The sequence below is a fragment of the Mirounga leonina genome, unplaced genomic scaffold (genome assembly GCF_011800145.1).
Source record: "Mirounga leonina isolate KUSES-001 unplaced genomic scaffold, KU_Mleo_1.0 Mir_174, whole genome shotgun sequence".
Lineage (NCBI taxonomy): Eukaryota > Metazoa > Chordata > Mammalia > Carnivora > Phocidae > Mirounga > Mirounga leonina.
The window spans coordinates 64,571,521-64,588,090 of NW_023270451.1; the positions used below are offsets into that span (position 1 = coordinate 64,571,521).

General features: G+C 36.1%; 1 protein-coding gene across 7 annotated transcripts in view; it reads right to left on the minus strand.

Annotated features, from left to right (window-relative positions):
- Positions 1 to 16,106, minus strand: part of POT1 (protection of telomeres 1) — an 82,249-nt gene extending 66,143 nt beyond the window's left edge. The window contains exons 1-4 of one of the 7 annotated variants that reach the window (XM_035021032.1): positions 15,940 to 16,106; positions 14,833 to 15,017; positions 4,165 to 4,237; positions 671 to 762 (exon numbers count right to left, since the gene is read on the minus strand). In XM_035021032.1, the coding sequence (XP_034876923.1) occupies positions 671 to 762; positions 4,165 to 4,237; positions 14,833 to 14,955 (288 nt within the window). In that variant the 5' untranslated portion in view covers positions 14,956 to 15,017; positions 15,940 to 16,106. Of the gene's footprint in view, positions 1 to 670; positions 763 to 4,164; positions 4,375 to 14,832; positions 15,018 to 15,760; positions 15,779 to 15,828; positions 15,915 to 15,939 lie in introns of those variants that run through there. The other 6 variants (XM_035021038.1, XM_035021033.1, XM_035021035.1 and 3 more) reach the window with 6 other exon arrangements.
- Between the last annotated feature and the right edge of the window lie 464 nt (positions 16,107 to 16,570).

Consider the following 16,570-nt stretch of genomic DNA (forward strand, 5'->3'; position numbering starts at 1 on the left):
TTGAGTCTTTCACCACTCAGTTTGATGTTACCTGTGAGTTTCTCATAATTGCCCTACAGTATGCTGAGGAAGTTCCCTTCTATTCCTAGTTTCCCGAGTGTTTTGATTACAAAAGAGTATAGGATTTTATCAAATGCCTTTTGTGTATCAGTTAAGATGACCATCTGTTTTTTCCCTTTTTCTATTAATGTGATATGTTACAAGGACTAATTTTTTTAAGCTGAACCAAACTGTACTCCTGGGATAAATCCCACTTGGTCATAGTGTCCACTCCTTTTAATATGCTGTTGGTTCAGTTTGGTAGCATTTTGGATTTAACAGGCATGTATTTTGAAACAATGATCAGAAAATACAAAAATACAGTTATAGCTTATATTATTTTTTAGTTGTTAAGAATTATTTTTTGAGGGGAAAATGTACATATCTTTAAGATATTCTGTTAAATACTAAATATTAAAATGAAGTGAAAGGAAATATTATCCCTTTTTATGTCAGTGATAAGTTTTACAACCTCTTTGGAATGTTGCAATTTTAAAGCTGTTGCTTAAGTATCCTTTTTACATACCTGCAAATATATAATGTAAAAAAAAAAAAAGATCTACAGGATGAATGTAACATCAATAATTTAAAATCTACTCCTAAAACAAAAAGTAACAAGAAAATAATTTACCCCTTCATAGAAAACTTTTGCACAGTCCTTTGCTAATTTTCCAAAAAATAATACATTGATGGTGTTGATCTCTGAATTTGAATTTTCTTCTTCTATAGAGAAAAACACACATACAGAAAAATACTAATTAGATACAACAGTTTTACACACACAAGAAAATTGATGACAACTACATTCTAAAAACTATAGTTATTTCAAAATATAATTATGAAGGATAATTAAAATTTTTATAATTCACTTTTAGTTTAATACCTGAAGTATTGCAAAGATCATGCACAGAATACTATTAGGTACTAAAACCAAAATTGTAACAAGCTTCAACTAGAATACATTTTATAAATTTCTATAAATATCACATTAACAACATAAAATAACTGCATTCTATTTATCTTCCATGTTTATAATAAAAAGAAACTGAATATGGTAATTATTCAATTTTTATACTATATAACGTATCACTCCCAAAGTAGTTTACTTTTTCTGAGCTTCTAGTAATCTACAGTGTCAGCACATTAAGGTTTTTATTTTGTTTTGTTTTAATTTATTTATTTGACAGAGAGAGAGAGAGCGCAAGCAGGGGGAGTGGCAGGCAGAGAGAGAGGGAGAAACAGGCTCTCCGGTGAGCAAGGAACCCGACCTGGGGCTTGATCCCAAGACTCCAGGGATCATGACTGGAACTGAAGGCATACGCTTAATGGACTGAGGCACCCAGGCGCCCCTCAGCACATTAAGTTTTAATATAGGTAAGTGTATTTTCTCCTCCAGCATGCACAAATGAAAGAGTAAAAGAGCAGAGTGTGGGTAAAGACCAAACTATAATTTTAAAAATGAAATTTAATTGGGGGAAAAAAAAGAATTTCCACAATGTTCATTCTCCAGAGATCACCTTCTATGAGCAATGCAGCAGGGCCAAATGCTAAGACTGAATTATACCATCTGAGGAAAGACTCATTCATATCAGCTTTCAAATATTCAACTACTCCTAGAAACTGCCATCATATCAGATTTTTATGCATCTATAGAGTATATGAAAGATCTTTCCCAAAATGATAGTCTTTTTTGTGTAACCTAGAACTCTTGAATCTGCTACTCTGTCAGGTCTGGTGGCGCTCATAGTAAAACAACTACCACATAGCTGACACTGACCTCTTCAACTCCTCAAACCAAGTGTATACATAAACTGAAACACTAATGTTTCTCAAATACAAAAGCACAGTGGTTTCTAACCATAACATAACACACTGTTAATATCTTATATAACCTATCAGATGTCTGTGTCTGGCCATGATGGACTAATAGAGACTGGGTTTATTCTCCAGTCTTAAAATGACTAGAAAACTAAGAAAAAATATATGAAACAACAGTTTTCAGGTATCAGACAACAGGGAGTGCAGGAAAGTGATCTGAGAAGGAAAATAAGGCAATATCCCTATCTTATTTCCTGGAGAGTTTCCAGGCAGCAGAAAATGGAGCTAAAATCCAAACAAAGCTCAGCAGCCTTCCCTGAATTCGGAAGAGTTCAGATATGAGGATACCAAGGTGGCTAGAATGTGCAGGGCAGAGTGCTGAAGGCAGGACAGCAGCACAAACAGAGTGCTCTGGCGATCTGAAGATGGGTGCCTTCGGGTCTTTGGATGAATATTTATCTCCAAGTATATGGAAGGCAAGTACCTCATGAAGAGGAAGAACCACTTGAAAGGAATAGGCAGAACAATTCTGAGACTCACACGGGGCTAGGAATTTTCTTGTTTCAACCAGACAGAATGGAATCCACACACACAAGGCATAGAGTAGAATTGTCAGAAGGGTATTTCCTTAGTGATATGGCCAAATTAGGCTGAAAATAAAGGCTGTTCTATACCCACCCCAACAAAGCTAATCAAACTGATTCCAAGAAAATTAGATGTATCTCAAAATAAAGACACATAATAGTTAAAAGATGGATAACAAATAAATCCAACATTTGCTAATATAAAATTCTAAATGTTTGGTATCCAGTAAAAAAATTACCAGCCATGAACATGATGAGGAGAAATGGAAGATATAAAAAAAAAGTCTCAAAATGAACTTTCAGAATTGAAAAATATAGTATTAGAAGTTAACAGTACACTGAATGGAATTAACAGATTAACTGAAAGTAAAATGTTACAGAAAACCTAAAAACAGAGAAGAATCAATGAAAAGAAAAGCTGATTTTAAAGATCAATAAAATAAATATCTAGCCAGAATGATCGGGGGAAAAAAAATGAAAGAGTAGTCACAAATTATCAATGAATGAAACAGGACATCACTATAAACCCTGCCAACATTAAAAGTATATCAAATATATATTATGAATAACTTTATGCCAATATACTTGACAACTAAGATGAAACAGATAAATTCCTTTAGAAACACAAACTACTGAAGCTTACTCAAGGAAAAAAAGATAAAAAAGAAAAGCCCTATTAACAAATAAATTACACTGAACTTAGGGTTTGGAACTTCCCCATAAAGAAATTTTCACGTACAGTTGGCTTCACTGATGAATTCTACAAACATTTAAGGAAGAAATAAAAGCAATTATAGATAAACTCTTCCAGAATATAGAAGAGAAGGAAGCACTTAACAGCTCTTTTCAGGAGAACAGCATTACACTGATACCAAAATCACTCAAAATCATTACAAGAAAAGAAAGACATGGAACAATATCCTTCATAAACTTAGATGTAAAAATCCTTAATCAAATATCTGTAAATTAAACCTAACAACGTATCAAAAGGATGATTCATCAGGCCCACTACCTTATCATGCTATTTTTTTCTTCAGACCACATTTCTACCTAATATTACTTATGTAATTATTTATTGAATTTATTTACCCCCCTAAAATGTAAACTTCATGGAGGCAAGGGCTTTATTTTGGTCACTGCTATATCTCCCATACCTAGAACAGTGTCTAATATGTAACTGGTTTTCAGTAGTTACAGAATGTTGTAGTTCAAAGTCTGTTTCCCATTCACTGCTGCAGGCCATTCTTCAATCCAATTTTAGGCTTCAGATGAGATCTATTTTGGTCCTCAAATACTCCATAGCTCTTCCTAGCCTACCAGGATTATTTCAGGGTTACTAGGAAGAAGGCATAATCTCATATAACTACACCTAGGTAAAAAATAACATGCTGAAAGGAGTGTTTTATAAGTTAAGTTTGCTAAGCTGTTTAGGTCACACTAGTGAAACCAGAAGTAGGGGGACCAGTTAGCTATTGTAACAGTTTAGATATGAGATTAAAGGAATCTGAAGTAAAATAGAAGAAATGGGTGAGAGGAGAGAGGATAGATGGTACAGAAAAATTTAGTGAAAAAAAATTTCATTCTATAGTTCTTTACACTACTGTGTATGTATTACCCATTAGAAATCATTTTTGTGCTTATGTGTGTACATATATATATTAAGTTATCCATTTGTAGATTATAAGAAAAGGTTAAGCAGAAACGGTCTTATTAAATTGTATACCTTGTAGGGCAATCTTCAAAACAGCTGTTCTGTTTCCACCATAAGTTAAAGAAGAAATAAGTGACAGTTTTCCCTAAAATGAGAGAAAAATAGTTATACAGAAAACCCAAAAGAGCTTATTATAACACCAAGAGATAAGTCAAAATTAGAAAATCTATTTTAAAAGCAATAAGCTTTTATTTTTTCAAAAAAATTCAAAGTACTATGTTCAAGTCACCACATTTAAGAAATGAAAGTGGGGCGCCTGGGTGGCTCAGTCGGTTAAGCGACTGCCTTCGGCTCAGGTCGTGATCCTGGAGTCCCGGGATCGAGTCCCGCATCGGGCTCCCTGCTCGGCAGGGAGTCTGCTTCTCCCTCTGACCCTCCCCCCTCTCATGTACTCGCTCTCTCTCATTCTCTCTGTCTCAAATAAATAAATAAAATCTTTAAAAATAAAAAAAATAAATAAAAAAAATAAAAAAGAAATGAAAGTGATTTTACTAAAGAAATTTCAGAAGGCCTAATTATTTAGGGTCATAACTTAATTTTTTAAACAATCTTATTATTAAATATTATCCAATTCCTCATTTTACAGATAAAGATGAGCTGGCTCAACTTCAGTTTCATGTTAACCCCTATAAGGTTGTTTCTACTGAAGAAAAATGAAGAGTTTGCTCCTAGAAAGAAATAAACAATAAATTAAAAAATGCAAACTGGTAATCTCATAAATAAGGGCAGTGTGGACAAAGCAATGAACTAAAGCACACACAAAGTTTAGTCCTCATTCTTCTGTAACTAACCAGCTCTGTCACCTTAAAAAAGCTATTTAATCAGCATCTCTCAGATAAAATGAAGTATTTAATCTAGGTAGTTTCTATGCTTTCTTCTGGCTCTAAAATTTAATGATCCTATGAATAAATACATTATAGGTCTCTTTGAAAATTTCCACACAGAAATAAAATGTATTTAATAAAATTTAAAAATGGATCTCTAATACATTATCTCCCACACTAATATTCCAGACTTTGATATAGCCAACAACAAAACCTATGTTCATACACCAATTTTACTTATAAGACAGGAATCAAAAAAAAATTAAAGTAAGGCTATCAGCTATGCATGATTCGGTCAAAAGTAAAATAGTTCCATTTAGAAGGTAGAAAGCTGTAAAGAACAACAAAAAGTTGGACAATGTAGAAATTTCAGCGCTTTTTTGACCCACCAGAGAACAGAAGTCAGAAGACAACTGACTAACCAGAAATCTAAGAAAAGAGAAGTACTTCCAATAAGAGAGGGGCAACGGTGAGTTGAGGTCACAAAGCAACCAACTAATCAGAAATCTTAAGAAAGAGAAGATCCCCAAGGAGAGATGGGTGGTAAGCACTTGCTTACCTGAAGTAAATGGCAAATGCTGCCTGACATTTGTCAGAAAATTCATCTAACATTTTTAATGAGTTGCTGAAGGCCAAGTGTGGGCTAGTGAGAAGACATGGAGCTTGTGGGAGCTGCAAACACAAGGGGAATTCACACCCACTTACAAGCTCATCTCCAAAAACCTGATGACAAAGTCAGGCCAGGAGTCAGGGCAAGGGTGCTAGCAGTTACTGTAGGAGAGCCTGCCTGAGTCTTCCCCATCTTGCTTTCAAAACAAAGTCCTTAAACTGCTGGGAGAAAGACAACAAACCTATGAATCTCATTAGAGCTTTGATGAAAATGCATTGCAGAAAAAAACACTCTCTACCCTTCTAGGGATAAGGAGAAAGAGGTATACAGGTGTGAGGGCCAGACCTACAGCTAGGGACAGGGCAGAATCACTAGAAGACCTCACCCACAAGACCCAGGTTAATCTTTTTAATCTTTGTCTTTCGTAACTATTCCAGAAGCCTTTCCCTTACCCCAAAGGAAAAGGCACCCTGGAGCTGCTCTCACAAACTACAGGGAACTCTGAAAGTTAATTAACTGCATCCCTCACCTGATGGCCCCAACCATGAGCCAGTAGGGCATGGCCCAGCTCCTGTACCTTCCATGTAAGATACTTTCAAACTTTTCTACAACTCTTACACGGCAAATGAACTGGACAGGTAGGCCAGATTTAACTGACTGCTCTCAAGTGGTCTCTCTGCAAACAAGGACTAAACTGAAGTACCGTGAACTAGGGGCCGTGAGGCTTCCCAGCTGGCAGAGCACACAGGGGAGCCAGGCAACCTGTGCCGCCTGAGTGACCTCCATCCTTTCTGGAGGGTCCCCAACAACTGTAAACTCTTTGTTTCCAAGGGTAGCATGTATGCCCTCAGTATTTGTGCTTCCTGTGTGAAAAGCAGAAATCAACCAAAAAAAAAACACAAAAAAACCAGTGTGATTTGCTCCTAGGGATGGTTGTAAGAAATATTCGAGTTTTTAAGGAAACACTTTCAGTTATTATGTGGCCCTCAGTTATAAATTAAGTAGGCAGTTTTACTCACAATAAGAGTTATCCCATTAGAAAGATAGTCTATAATTTGTTCCTGTCTTTAGCTGAAGTGAGCAAAGAAAAAATGGAAGTTGAACTAAACAATAAGCTTTGGAAGTTCAAGGATGACTGAATAGTGAGAGACTTCCAAGGGGATTTATGTCCCCAGAGTTCTGTGTTTACATTTCAATAAGGGATGAACCCTAGAGACAGTTCTTTACATTCTAAAGGATGTATTTACATTCAGGAGATGAGGTTTTTCTGTCAGGAGGGAAGGGTAAAGCTGGAGAGCTGTCCTATATAAACTCCCAGATTCATAATTTCAAGGTTCCTTTTCTACAGTGCAAGAAATCCCCTTTACACACACAGAAAGACTTGTGATCCTCACCATATTGCCTTGCATGAGGAAGATGGGGGATAGAAAACTGACGCAGTCATTGCTGAGAGTAAAAATTATAGTTGGCCTATACTCCAGAAATCTCATGTTAGCTTTCAGGATAAAAGTGAATTAATATTAGATATTAAAAATGTATCACCCCCAATATAAGAGTGGAGTTCCTAAGGTCAGTGCCTCTCAGATGGGATACAAATGCTTTTGTGCACAGTATGAACCTAATCTATTTGGCTCCTCCCGATCAACCAAATCTACTGAACTGTATGTAGCACACCAACATAGAATGTGGATTATACACTGTTGCTTGAGAGCTACTTGACCACTTGACATTTACCCAAATAAAATAAATATCTATGCTTACATAAAAATTTGTACATGAATGTTTATAGCTGCTTTACTCATCATTATAAAAAACTGGAAAGAATCCAAATACTGCTACACTGAGGAATGAAGAAATGGACTGTGATGGAATTCTAGTCACCAATAAAAAAGGAACAGTACTGACCAACATAACAACCTGGAAGAATCTCAAATGCACCATGCTACGTTAAAGAAGCCAAACTAAAAAGGCTACATAGTACAGGACTCCACTTACATGGCATTCTTAAAAGGCAAAACGTATACTGTCAGAAAATTGGTAAAAATTGGTTGCCAGGGGTTAGAATTGGAGTAGCAGCTGACTGTGAAATTTGGGGGAGTGATAGATCCTTATACAGCTTAATTATGTTTGTGATTATATGTTCTTATATATCTGTCAAAATTTGCAGAACTGTACACTAAAAACAATGAATTTAAGCAGTAAAATGCATTTAACAAAATTCAAGAAACATATATAAGAGGTATCTGCAAGTTAAAAAAAAAAGGGTAAATATTCAAACTGACAGTTGAAAAATAAGAGACTCATTCAGATATATGAAAGAACAGAAATATACTTTGACCTAACTTTTTAAAATAAATGAGCATTGTTCATGAAAATGTGATAATCATGAGAAATAATTAAAAGGTATTTCCTAGTTTTAACCCCACTGAATACTAACATGTTCACTTACAGCTAAAAGGAATTATTATAATAAAAGAGCTAAAACTGAAAAATATTTCACTAATACAACAAGTAGGAACAAATATTTAAAAATATAGGTAGTTAGTAGACTGCATAATCAGAAGAAAAGAACTTAGCAAACAACCGTATCATTTAAATGCCTCTATATCAAGCACACAAAATAAAAATGCTACAACTAGATACAACTCAGTAGTAACTTGTATTGATAATTTGTTAGAAAGAAAATTGAATCACAGCACTTTATTAATAAAATACATAAGAAACACCACATTAGTCAGCCAAACGCAAAAAAGTTTGACAATACTAAGTATTTGATAAGACTTTAAATGCAATGAAGTAGAAAACCAACTGTAATCCATAAAACTGTATTTCATACAAAAGAAAATACCAGGGAAATGGAAAATAAACATAAGAATAAAATACATAAGAAACAAATGTCTATACAGAGAATATTGATTAGAAAAGCAAAACTGAAATGTAGCATTATTCTCTTTCTTTCACTATCAGACCCATTTTACTAATAAAGCCCCTACCTCATTCCTGTTACATTCTTTCCCTAGTCCCTAACTCAGGCACAAGAACTAAAATGAAAAATTCACTAACTATGCATAACAGAATATTGGATATGGCAGAAAAAAACATTCAATGAACTTGAAGATGGATCAATAGAAATTAATTTGAAAATTTCACTCAGGCAAAAACCAAAACAATACTGAAGAAAATGGAACAATACCTCAGAGACCTATGGGACAATATCAAACAGCTTAACATACATGTAACTGATATCCTGAAAGGAGAAAAAAGTAATCAGGTGGTAGAAAATAAAAATTCCAAGAAACATAGCCAATCATTTTCTTAATTTGATGAAAAACATTGACTTATGGATCCAAGAAGCTCAGTTATACGTAAGCAGGAGAAATTCCAAGAAAAGCCACACCCAGGCACATGAGAGTCCAACTGCTAAAAACAAAAGATAAATAAGAAAAGAGCCAAAAGTAAAACAGGGCACATTATGTAAGAAACAATGGAAGCCAGAAAGCAACATAATATGTTAAAAAGTACTGAAAAGGAAAAAAAAATGTCAACCTCCGATTCTATATCCAGTAAAAATTATCTTCAAAAACAAATGGGTGATGGGTATTAAGGAGGGCACTTGTGATGAGCACTTGGTATTGTATGTAAATGATGAATCACTAAATTCTACTCCTGAAACTAATATTATACTGTATGGTAACTAACTAGAATTTAAATAAAAACCTGAAAAAAAGAAAAAAAAACCAAAGATGAAATAAAGGCATTCTCACATGAATGAATACTAAGCAAATTCATCTCCAGCTGTACTACAAGAAATGCTAATGGATGTTTTTCAAGATGAAGGGAAACTTGGGTCTACTGGTAAAAATAAAGCACATCAGAAATAGTAAATATGTCAGTTGGTATAAAAGACTATGTTTTTGCCTTCTCTTAATTTCCTTAAAAGACAACTCCCCATTTAAAAGCAAGAGCTAACATTGTAAGGTGAAGTTTATAATACACATACAAACAGATATAACAGCTCAAGGAACAGGGGAGTAGGAAATGGAATTTTACTGCTGTAAAATTCTTCTATTTGTCAAGTGAGAAGAATGAAGCAGGACATGAGAAATAAGAAGTGTCACATGAAAAGTGGTACAATATTAACTCTAAGCAGATTTTAATAAGAACGTATATTGTTAGTACTAAAGTAACCATTAAAGACAATAATAAGGCAGGTGTTGTTCAAACCAACAGAGAAAATAGAACAGAATGGGGAAAAAATATTTAATGAGCCCACAGAATTCAGGAAAGAAGGAAAGAGGATCAGAGAAAGGACAAATGGAAATGAAAAAGCAAGATGGTATTACTTAAACACCATTATAAAATTACATATAAATTAAGCACTCCAATTAAATGGTGAGATTGACAGACTGGATTAAAAAGCATGACCCAATGACATGCCATCTAAGGGATACTTAAAATATAAAAACATAAATAAATTAAAAATAAAAGATACACCATCCAAACAGTTCATCTAAGAATGTTGGCAGAACTATATTACCACATAAAACAGATGCTCAAAGAGTTACCAGAGATAGAGAGACATCTGATAATGACAAAAAGATCCATTCATCAAAAAGAAATAACAATCGGGGCGCCTGGGTGGCTCAGTTGGTTGGGCGACTGCCTTCGGCTCAGGTCATGATCCTGGAGTCCCGGGATCGAGTCCCACATCGGGCTCCCTGCTCAGCAGGGGGTCTGCTTCTCCCTCTGACCCTCCTCCCTCTCATGCTCTCTGTCTCTCATTCTCTCTCTAATAAATAAATAAAATCTTTAAAAAAAAAAAAGAAATAACAATCCTAAATATATATGCACTTAATAAAAAAGCTTCAAAATAGATGAATACTGACATAACTAAAGGAAGAAATAGGCAAACCTACAATCATACCTGGTATTAACACCTCTCTCTTAGTAACTGATAGAACAAGGAGAAATAAATCAGTACAAATACAGACCTGAAAACACACTCACACAAGTTTATACCATTAACATTCATAGATCACCAGGCCAGAATGTGCTGAAAACACATTCTTGTCAACTACGCATGGAATGTTCAGGAAGGCAAACCACATGGTGACCTAATTAAGTCTTAATAAACTTCAAAAAAACAGAAATCCTGCAGAAATTACAGATCAGTAACAATAACATATTTAGCTATTACAATTCCTAGCTTACAAATGGAAAAGATAAGGCATAGGTAGATAAAATTACTTTCCCAATTACATAGCTAGTAAATGGTGGATCTGTGTTATTAAATGTCCCCCATGTTATTAACTCTTTAATCTTAAACATCCTTTTTAAATGCATCCCTTCCTCTTCATTCCTTCACAACAAAACGTATTCTTTAATATGAAATGGAATATTTAAAATTAGAAATCACAATTATTTTTGTTATTGATAGTTTACAACAATTGTATTTACTTCATCACTCGTTATTAGTAATGTTGTGTAAATTTTTAGGACTGTTGACAAGTTTGAAAAAATTTCTATTAAGTTTCTCTCCTATATAAGTTGTGAGATTTCTAACAATTGTCCTTGAAGTAGCTTCAGATTCCATAGTTTCAGTACCTATTTTCATTCACTAACTATATACACCACATGCTAGGTGTGACAGTATATATTCATACCCTGGTACAACTTTTTTTTTTTTATGTTATGTTAATCACCATATATTACATCATTAGTTTTTGATGTAATGTTCCATGATTCATTGTTTGCATATAACACCCAGTGCTCCATTCAGTATGTGCCCTCTTTAATACCCATCACCAGGCTAACCCATCTTCCCACCCCCCTCCCCTCTAGAACCCTCAGTTTGTTTCTCAGAGTCCACAGTCTCTCATGGTTCATCTCCCCCTCCGATTTCCCCCCCTTCATTATTTTTCCCTTCTGCTATCTTCTTTTTTTTTTAACATATAATGTATTATTTGTTTCAGAGGTACAGGTCTGTGATTCAACAGTCTTACACAATTCACAGCACTCACCATAGCACATACCCTCCCCAATGTCTATCACCCAGCCACCCCAGCCCTCCCACCCCCCATCACTCCAGCAACCCTCAGTTTGTTTCCTGAGACTAAGAATTCCTCTTATCAGTGAGGTCATATGATACATGTCTTTCTCTGATTGACTTATTTCGCTCAGCATAACACCCTCCAGTTCCATCCACGTCATTGCAAATGGCAAGATTTCATTCCTTTTGATGGCTGCATAATATTCCATTGTCCTGGTACAACTTCTGACTCCATACTTTTCTTCTATACTAACCAGTGTGTGGGAATGTTCCTGGAAAACATTTCTACACCAGGAGAGCTGGCATATCCTGGCTATAAATGCAAGTAACTGCAAAGCACACAAATACATCTCATTAAACCTATTCCACAAGTCAACTTCCCCTTAGCTACATATTCCAAAAATGTTCTCAGCCATTCTAATGCCACTGGATAAGACAGGAAATGTGATGGAAGGAGAAGTCAAAATGGCAAGAGACAGCAATCTTAACCATTTTAGGTTAGAACATCCCCCTTGTGTAAATTTTACAAATATGAAAATGTAAATTCATTTCTAAGACCCCTAACATGGTCTTGGGCTTGTTCAAGTAAAGTCTTTGAAGCCTGAGCTTCACTAACTGCAAAATAATTCTGTCTCTGCTCAATGAGATTATGGTATATTATGTTCACTGAAGAACTATGAGATTAGGTAAATTCCTTGTCCAAAGGCATGTTAATGATATCATTATCTTGACCACAGTAACCAGCACTTACCGAATGCTTAGAATTCATTAAGTAAGCACTTTACATTTAATCCTCATTGCATTTCTATGAAGTAGGTTCTATTATAATTCCTAGCTTACAAATGGAAAAGATAAGGCACAGGCAGATAAAATTACTTTCCCAATTACATAGCTAGTAAATGGTGGATCTGTGCTTGAATCCAGCCAGCCTGTCTCCAGGGCTTCCACTCCTTTTCAGGATGTTAAACTGCTCTAGGAATTAGTTTGTGAATATGGCCTATGAGTTTGAGTATGAGTGTACTTCGGAGGAAAGGGGACAGGGTGAGGGCAGAATAGAAGAGGAAAGGAAATGCAGATAAATTTTTAAAAATTGAATTTGTTTTATTTCACGTTAGTGCAGCGGTTGTGAAGTTGATTGTAGGTAGTATAAAAGCCAATCACTGTTAACCAAATGCAAAACTGACTCAGCTAAAATTAAAAAACTTTCCACTCCTATTTCAGGACTTTGACTTCCATAATCAAAATATCAAAATACCACAACATACTCCTTTTCTTTTTTAAAAAAGATTTTATGTACTTATTTGACAGAGAAAGAGCACAAGTAGGCAGAGCAGCAGGCAGAGGGAGAGGGAGAAGCAGACTCCCTGCCGAGCGGTGGGAGGGGAAGCCCGATGTTGGGCTGGATCCCAGGACTCTGGGATCATGATCTGAGCCAAAGGCAGCCGCTTAACCAGTTGACTGAGCCACCCAGGCACCCCACACAACATACTCCTTGAAAGACATTTCCTGCTTTCACTTTCTCACCCAACATTCAATCCTCAAACCACTAAAAAGCCGACCCAGCAACATTGGTCTTCCCAAGTGACCAATATTTTCTTGATCATTAAATCAAACAGAATCTTTTCAGACCTTAGCCTGAGCATTTAGCAGCAACACAGCAAAGACAATGAAAATTCAAATCACTGTTCAGCCACTTATTAGCTAATCCTGGATCTAACCTTGGATGAATTACTTAACCTGTATCTGTTTTCCCAACTATAAAATGGGAATAATAACATCTATTCACAGGGTTCTTTCAAGAATTAAAAGAGAGAACATACGTAAACCACTTAGGAGAGTGCGTACCAGAGAGCAATTTATGTTAAGAGTTACTGATACTACTCCTTGAAACTTACCTTACTAAACATACAAGACATCACTCTCTCCTGGTTTTTCTCCCACGCCTGTGGATTATCTCTTATTCATGCTATCTTCCTAACAACTGACATCCTTCAACACATCTCATTCTATTCTTTGGCCCAAATCTCCCTGAGTAGGAATCCTTTGAGCTCCAGAACCCCAAATCTACCTGCCTATAGGGCATTACTACCTGGATACCTCTAATAACCTCTGAAAGATATCCAAAACTGAACTCATTATCTTTCTTCTTAAATGCATGCCTATTATCCTCCCAGGGTTGACAGGACTTAACACCAGGGAAATTTCCTGAACTCCTCTTTACCTCTCTCATCTAACCGTTCTCCAAGACCTGTTGATTGTGCTTCTTTATTTTGTCAGTTCCAAAGCAGAATGTCTAGATTCTAACACCAGCTCTACACTTATCAACTGCATCTCACGCCAATCACTTAACCTTTTGGAAATGCAGTCTCCTCATTTACAGCCAAAGAATAATAGGACCCAATCCATAGAGTTTTGTGATGATTAAATGAGTTGATATATGTAAAGCACTTAAAATACTACCTAGTTCCTAGAAAGAGCTCAATGTTAACTTTTGTTATCATTATTATTTTATTACTATTTTGTCTGTCTCCTTCCCATCATCTCTTCTGCCCCTGGTTCAGACCAACATCAACTCTAAACTAGATTACTGTAACTATGTCTTAACTAATTAATTATCCTTCTTCTAATCTTGCCCTTTCTGATATATTCTTCACCCAAGAGGCAGAGTAATTTGAACTCAAAGTGAATAATGTCTTTGTCCTGCTTAAAATCTATTATGGGTCTCCCACAGTTCTTAGGGTAAATTCTTCAACATGCACATGAGGACTGCTTATATCCAAAATGAAAGGTATAATCTCAGTCATTCTTTAAGTTCCAGCTCCATTTTCCTGACCTAACTTGTCAGAACCAAAGGTTCTCTCCTAAATGTTCACATACCACAATTCTAATACCAACTTATTAATTATAATTAGAGATTAGGTAAACTGTCCAAACCCAAAAGAATTCAGTCCCCTTTAGTTCAAGGATCATATTCACTCATCTTTGTACCCTCAAAACTTACTCCAGTGTATCACAAAAGAATTCAATAAATGTTTGCTAAATGAACGCTAAATAATTAAGAATAATAGCCTCAAATAGTCAAAAACATTATGACACATGTAAAACTATTCCTAAAACAACCCTTACAAATAAGCTCAACATAAAAATGAGCATTCCTTTTAGAAGAAAAAAACATTCTGAGTTATGAAGATTCTTACCTGGATGTACTTCTTGCTATAATCACAACCTGGCTGTAGAGAACTGAAATCTACTTTGTTTAATTCACTTAGCAGCTCAACTTCAGGCACTCCATTGACTTCTTTTACTAATTCAAGTGGCATATCAGATCTGCTTCAAAATGTTGTCCAAAGCAAATTCCACTAGAGCAGTTGACAGCTTGCTGCTGAAAACACAAAGACCAGTGTTTTACCCAAAGTGTAGTCCGTAATTTTAAGCTTCTTTGACTGACTTTTGCTTTTTCTTTCCTTTAAGTTGGTTAGTAATCACTCTTAGGGGTAGAGTGGATTATTCTGTAATTTTATAACAAGGATCAATACATGCATTCCCCTAAGACATTGAAACTCAAGCCTTTTCTATTTAGTTTTCTACTTAAAGGAGTACCTCTAAAAGCCAGTTTTAGGATCTGTGAAAACTACACTGACAATGTCGTTTATCAAAACTGTGCTTTAAAATGTACAAGCTACTGGGCAAGGGGAGGGTGATGAAGAATTTGGTTTTCTTTTTTAATCCCTTAGCAGTTGTTAACAGTGTGTACTCAAATTGGGCACCAAAAGGTTATTACTCCAAAATATATCTGCTGTCTCCTTCCTCCAGCCCCTATACAATCTCGAGGACTACTGAACTGATACTAACTTGTGCTTTGTAGTCTCAATCTCATTTCTCAAACGTCTTGAGTGGGACATGCACTAGTGTCAAAACTTAAATTTTAATGTGTGAGCATCAACCTTCCCCAAGCCAGCTGAGCTCCGTGAGGGCGGGGACTTGAACTAACTCCAGGCAGAGGCTCACAAAACGCCAAGCAAGCTACTGAACACAGCAGGCTCACGCTAAAGACAAATATGAAGAGTCTTTCTGCAATAACTACACCGAATTTTGATCTAAACTAAATCAGTCTCTTTATCATACCCGTTCACAAGCCAAACCACTTCACACCCACGCAACGAACTCCCACACCGACTTATAAATTCACTCACCCACACTCTAGAGAAAAACAAGGAAGTTTAGAAGGGCGCGCACGTGACGTCACACGCACGCGGCGGCCCCGTTCTCACGCATGCGTACACGGTCTCTAGGGCTAAACTTACTGCTCCCAGGCCCGCGGAGGACGAACTGCATGCATGATGGTTCGTAGGCGTAAGGTATCCTGGAAGTTTCGCATTATAGGTAGATGGTGCGGGCCAGGGGGAGGATGAGGCCGTGGTACAGTATCCACCAGGAATTTTTGCGGCTCCCCTCAGCCCTGCCTCCGCTCAGTCTCCCGCGGTCCAGCCTGAAGGCGCGGGAGGCGGATGCAGGGGCGGTTCGCTGGGCGATTCATAAATCCTGTAACCAATAAAAAGTCTTTTCCAAACCCCGGGCGGGATTTGAGATTAGAAGCTCCTGTGGGCCCGGCACTTCCTATAACCCCCAGTTTTCTACCTCAGAAGCAATCACCCAAATGCATATTTTACAAAGAAATAATTTCATCAATGAGTAATGCTGTTTTTAGATAGGTTGGATTAACTTCTTCATTGGTCTGTGGGGCTATAGCTTGGGGATATAATTAAGACGTATTATTAAATGTGAATCTTTTGCTAATTTCTGATTTATATTTCCGATCATTTGATGAAAGTGAAACCCACCTCAATGCAAAGACAGGGTATAATAAATAATTACCTAAATATTTCCAAGGCTAATTTGGACTAAAATATCCGCTGTAGATACATATTTGCAGGT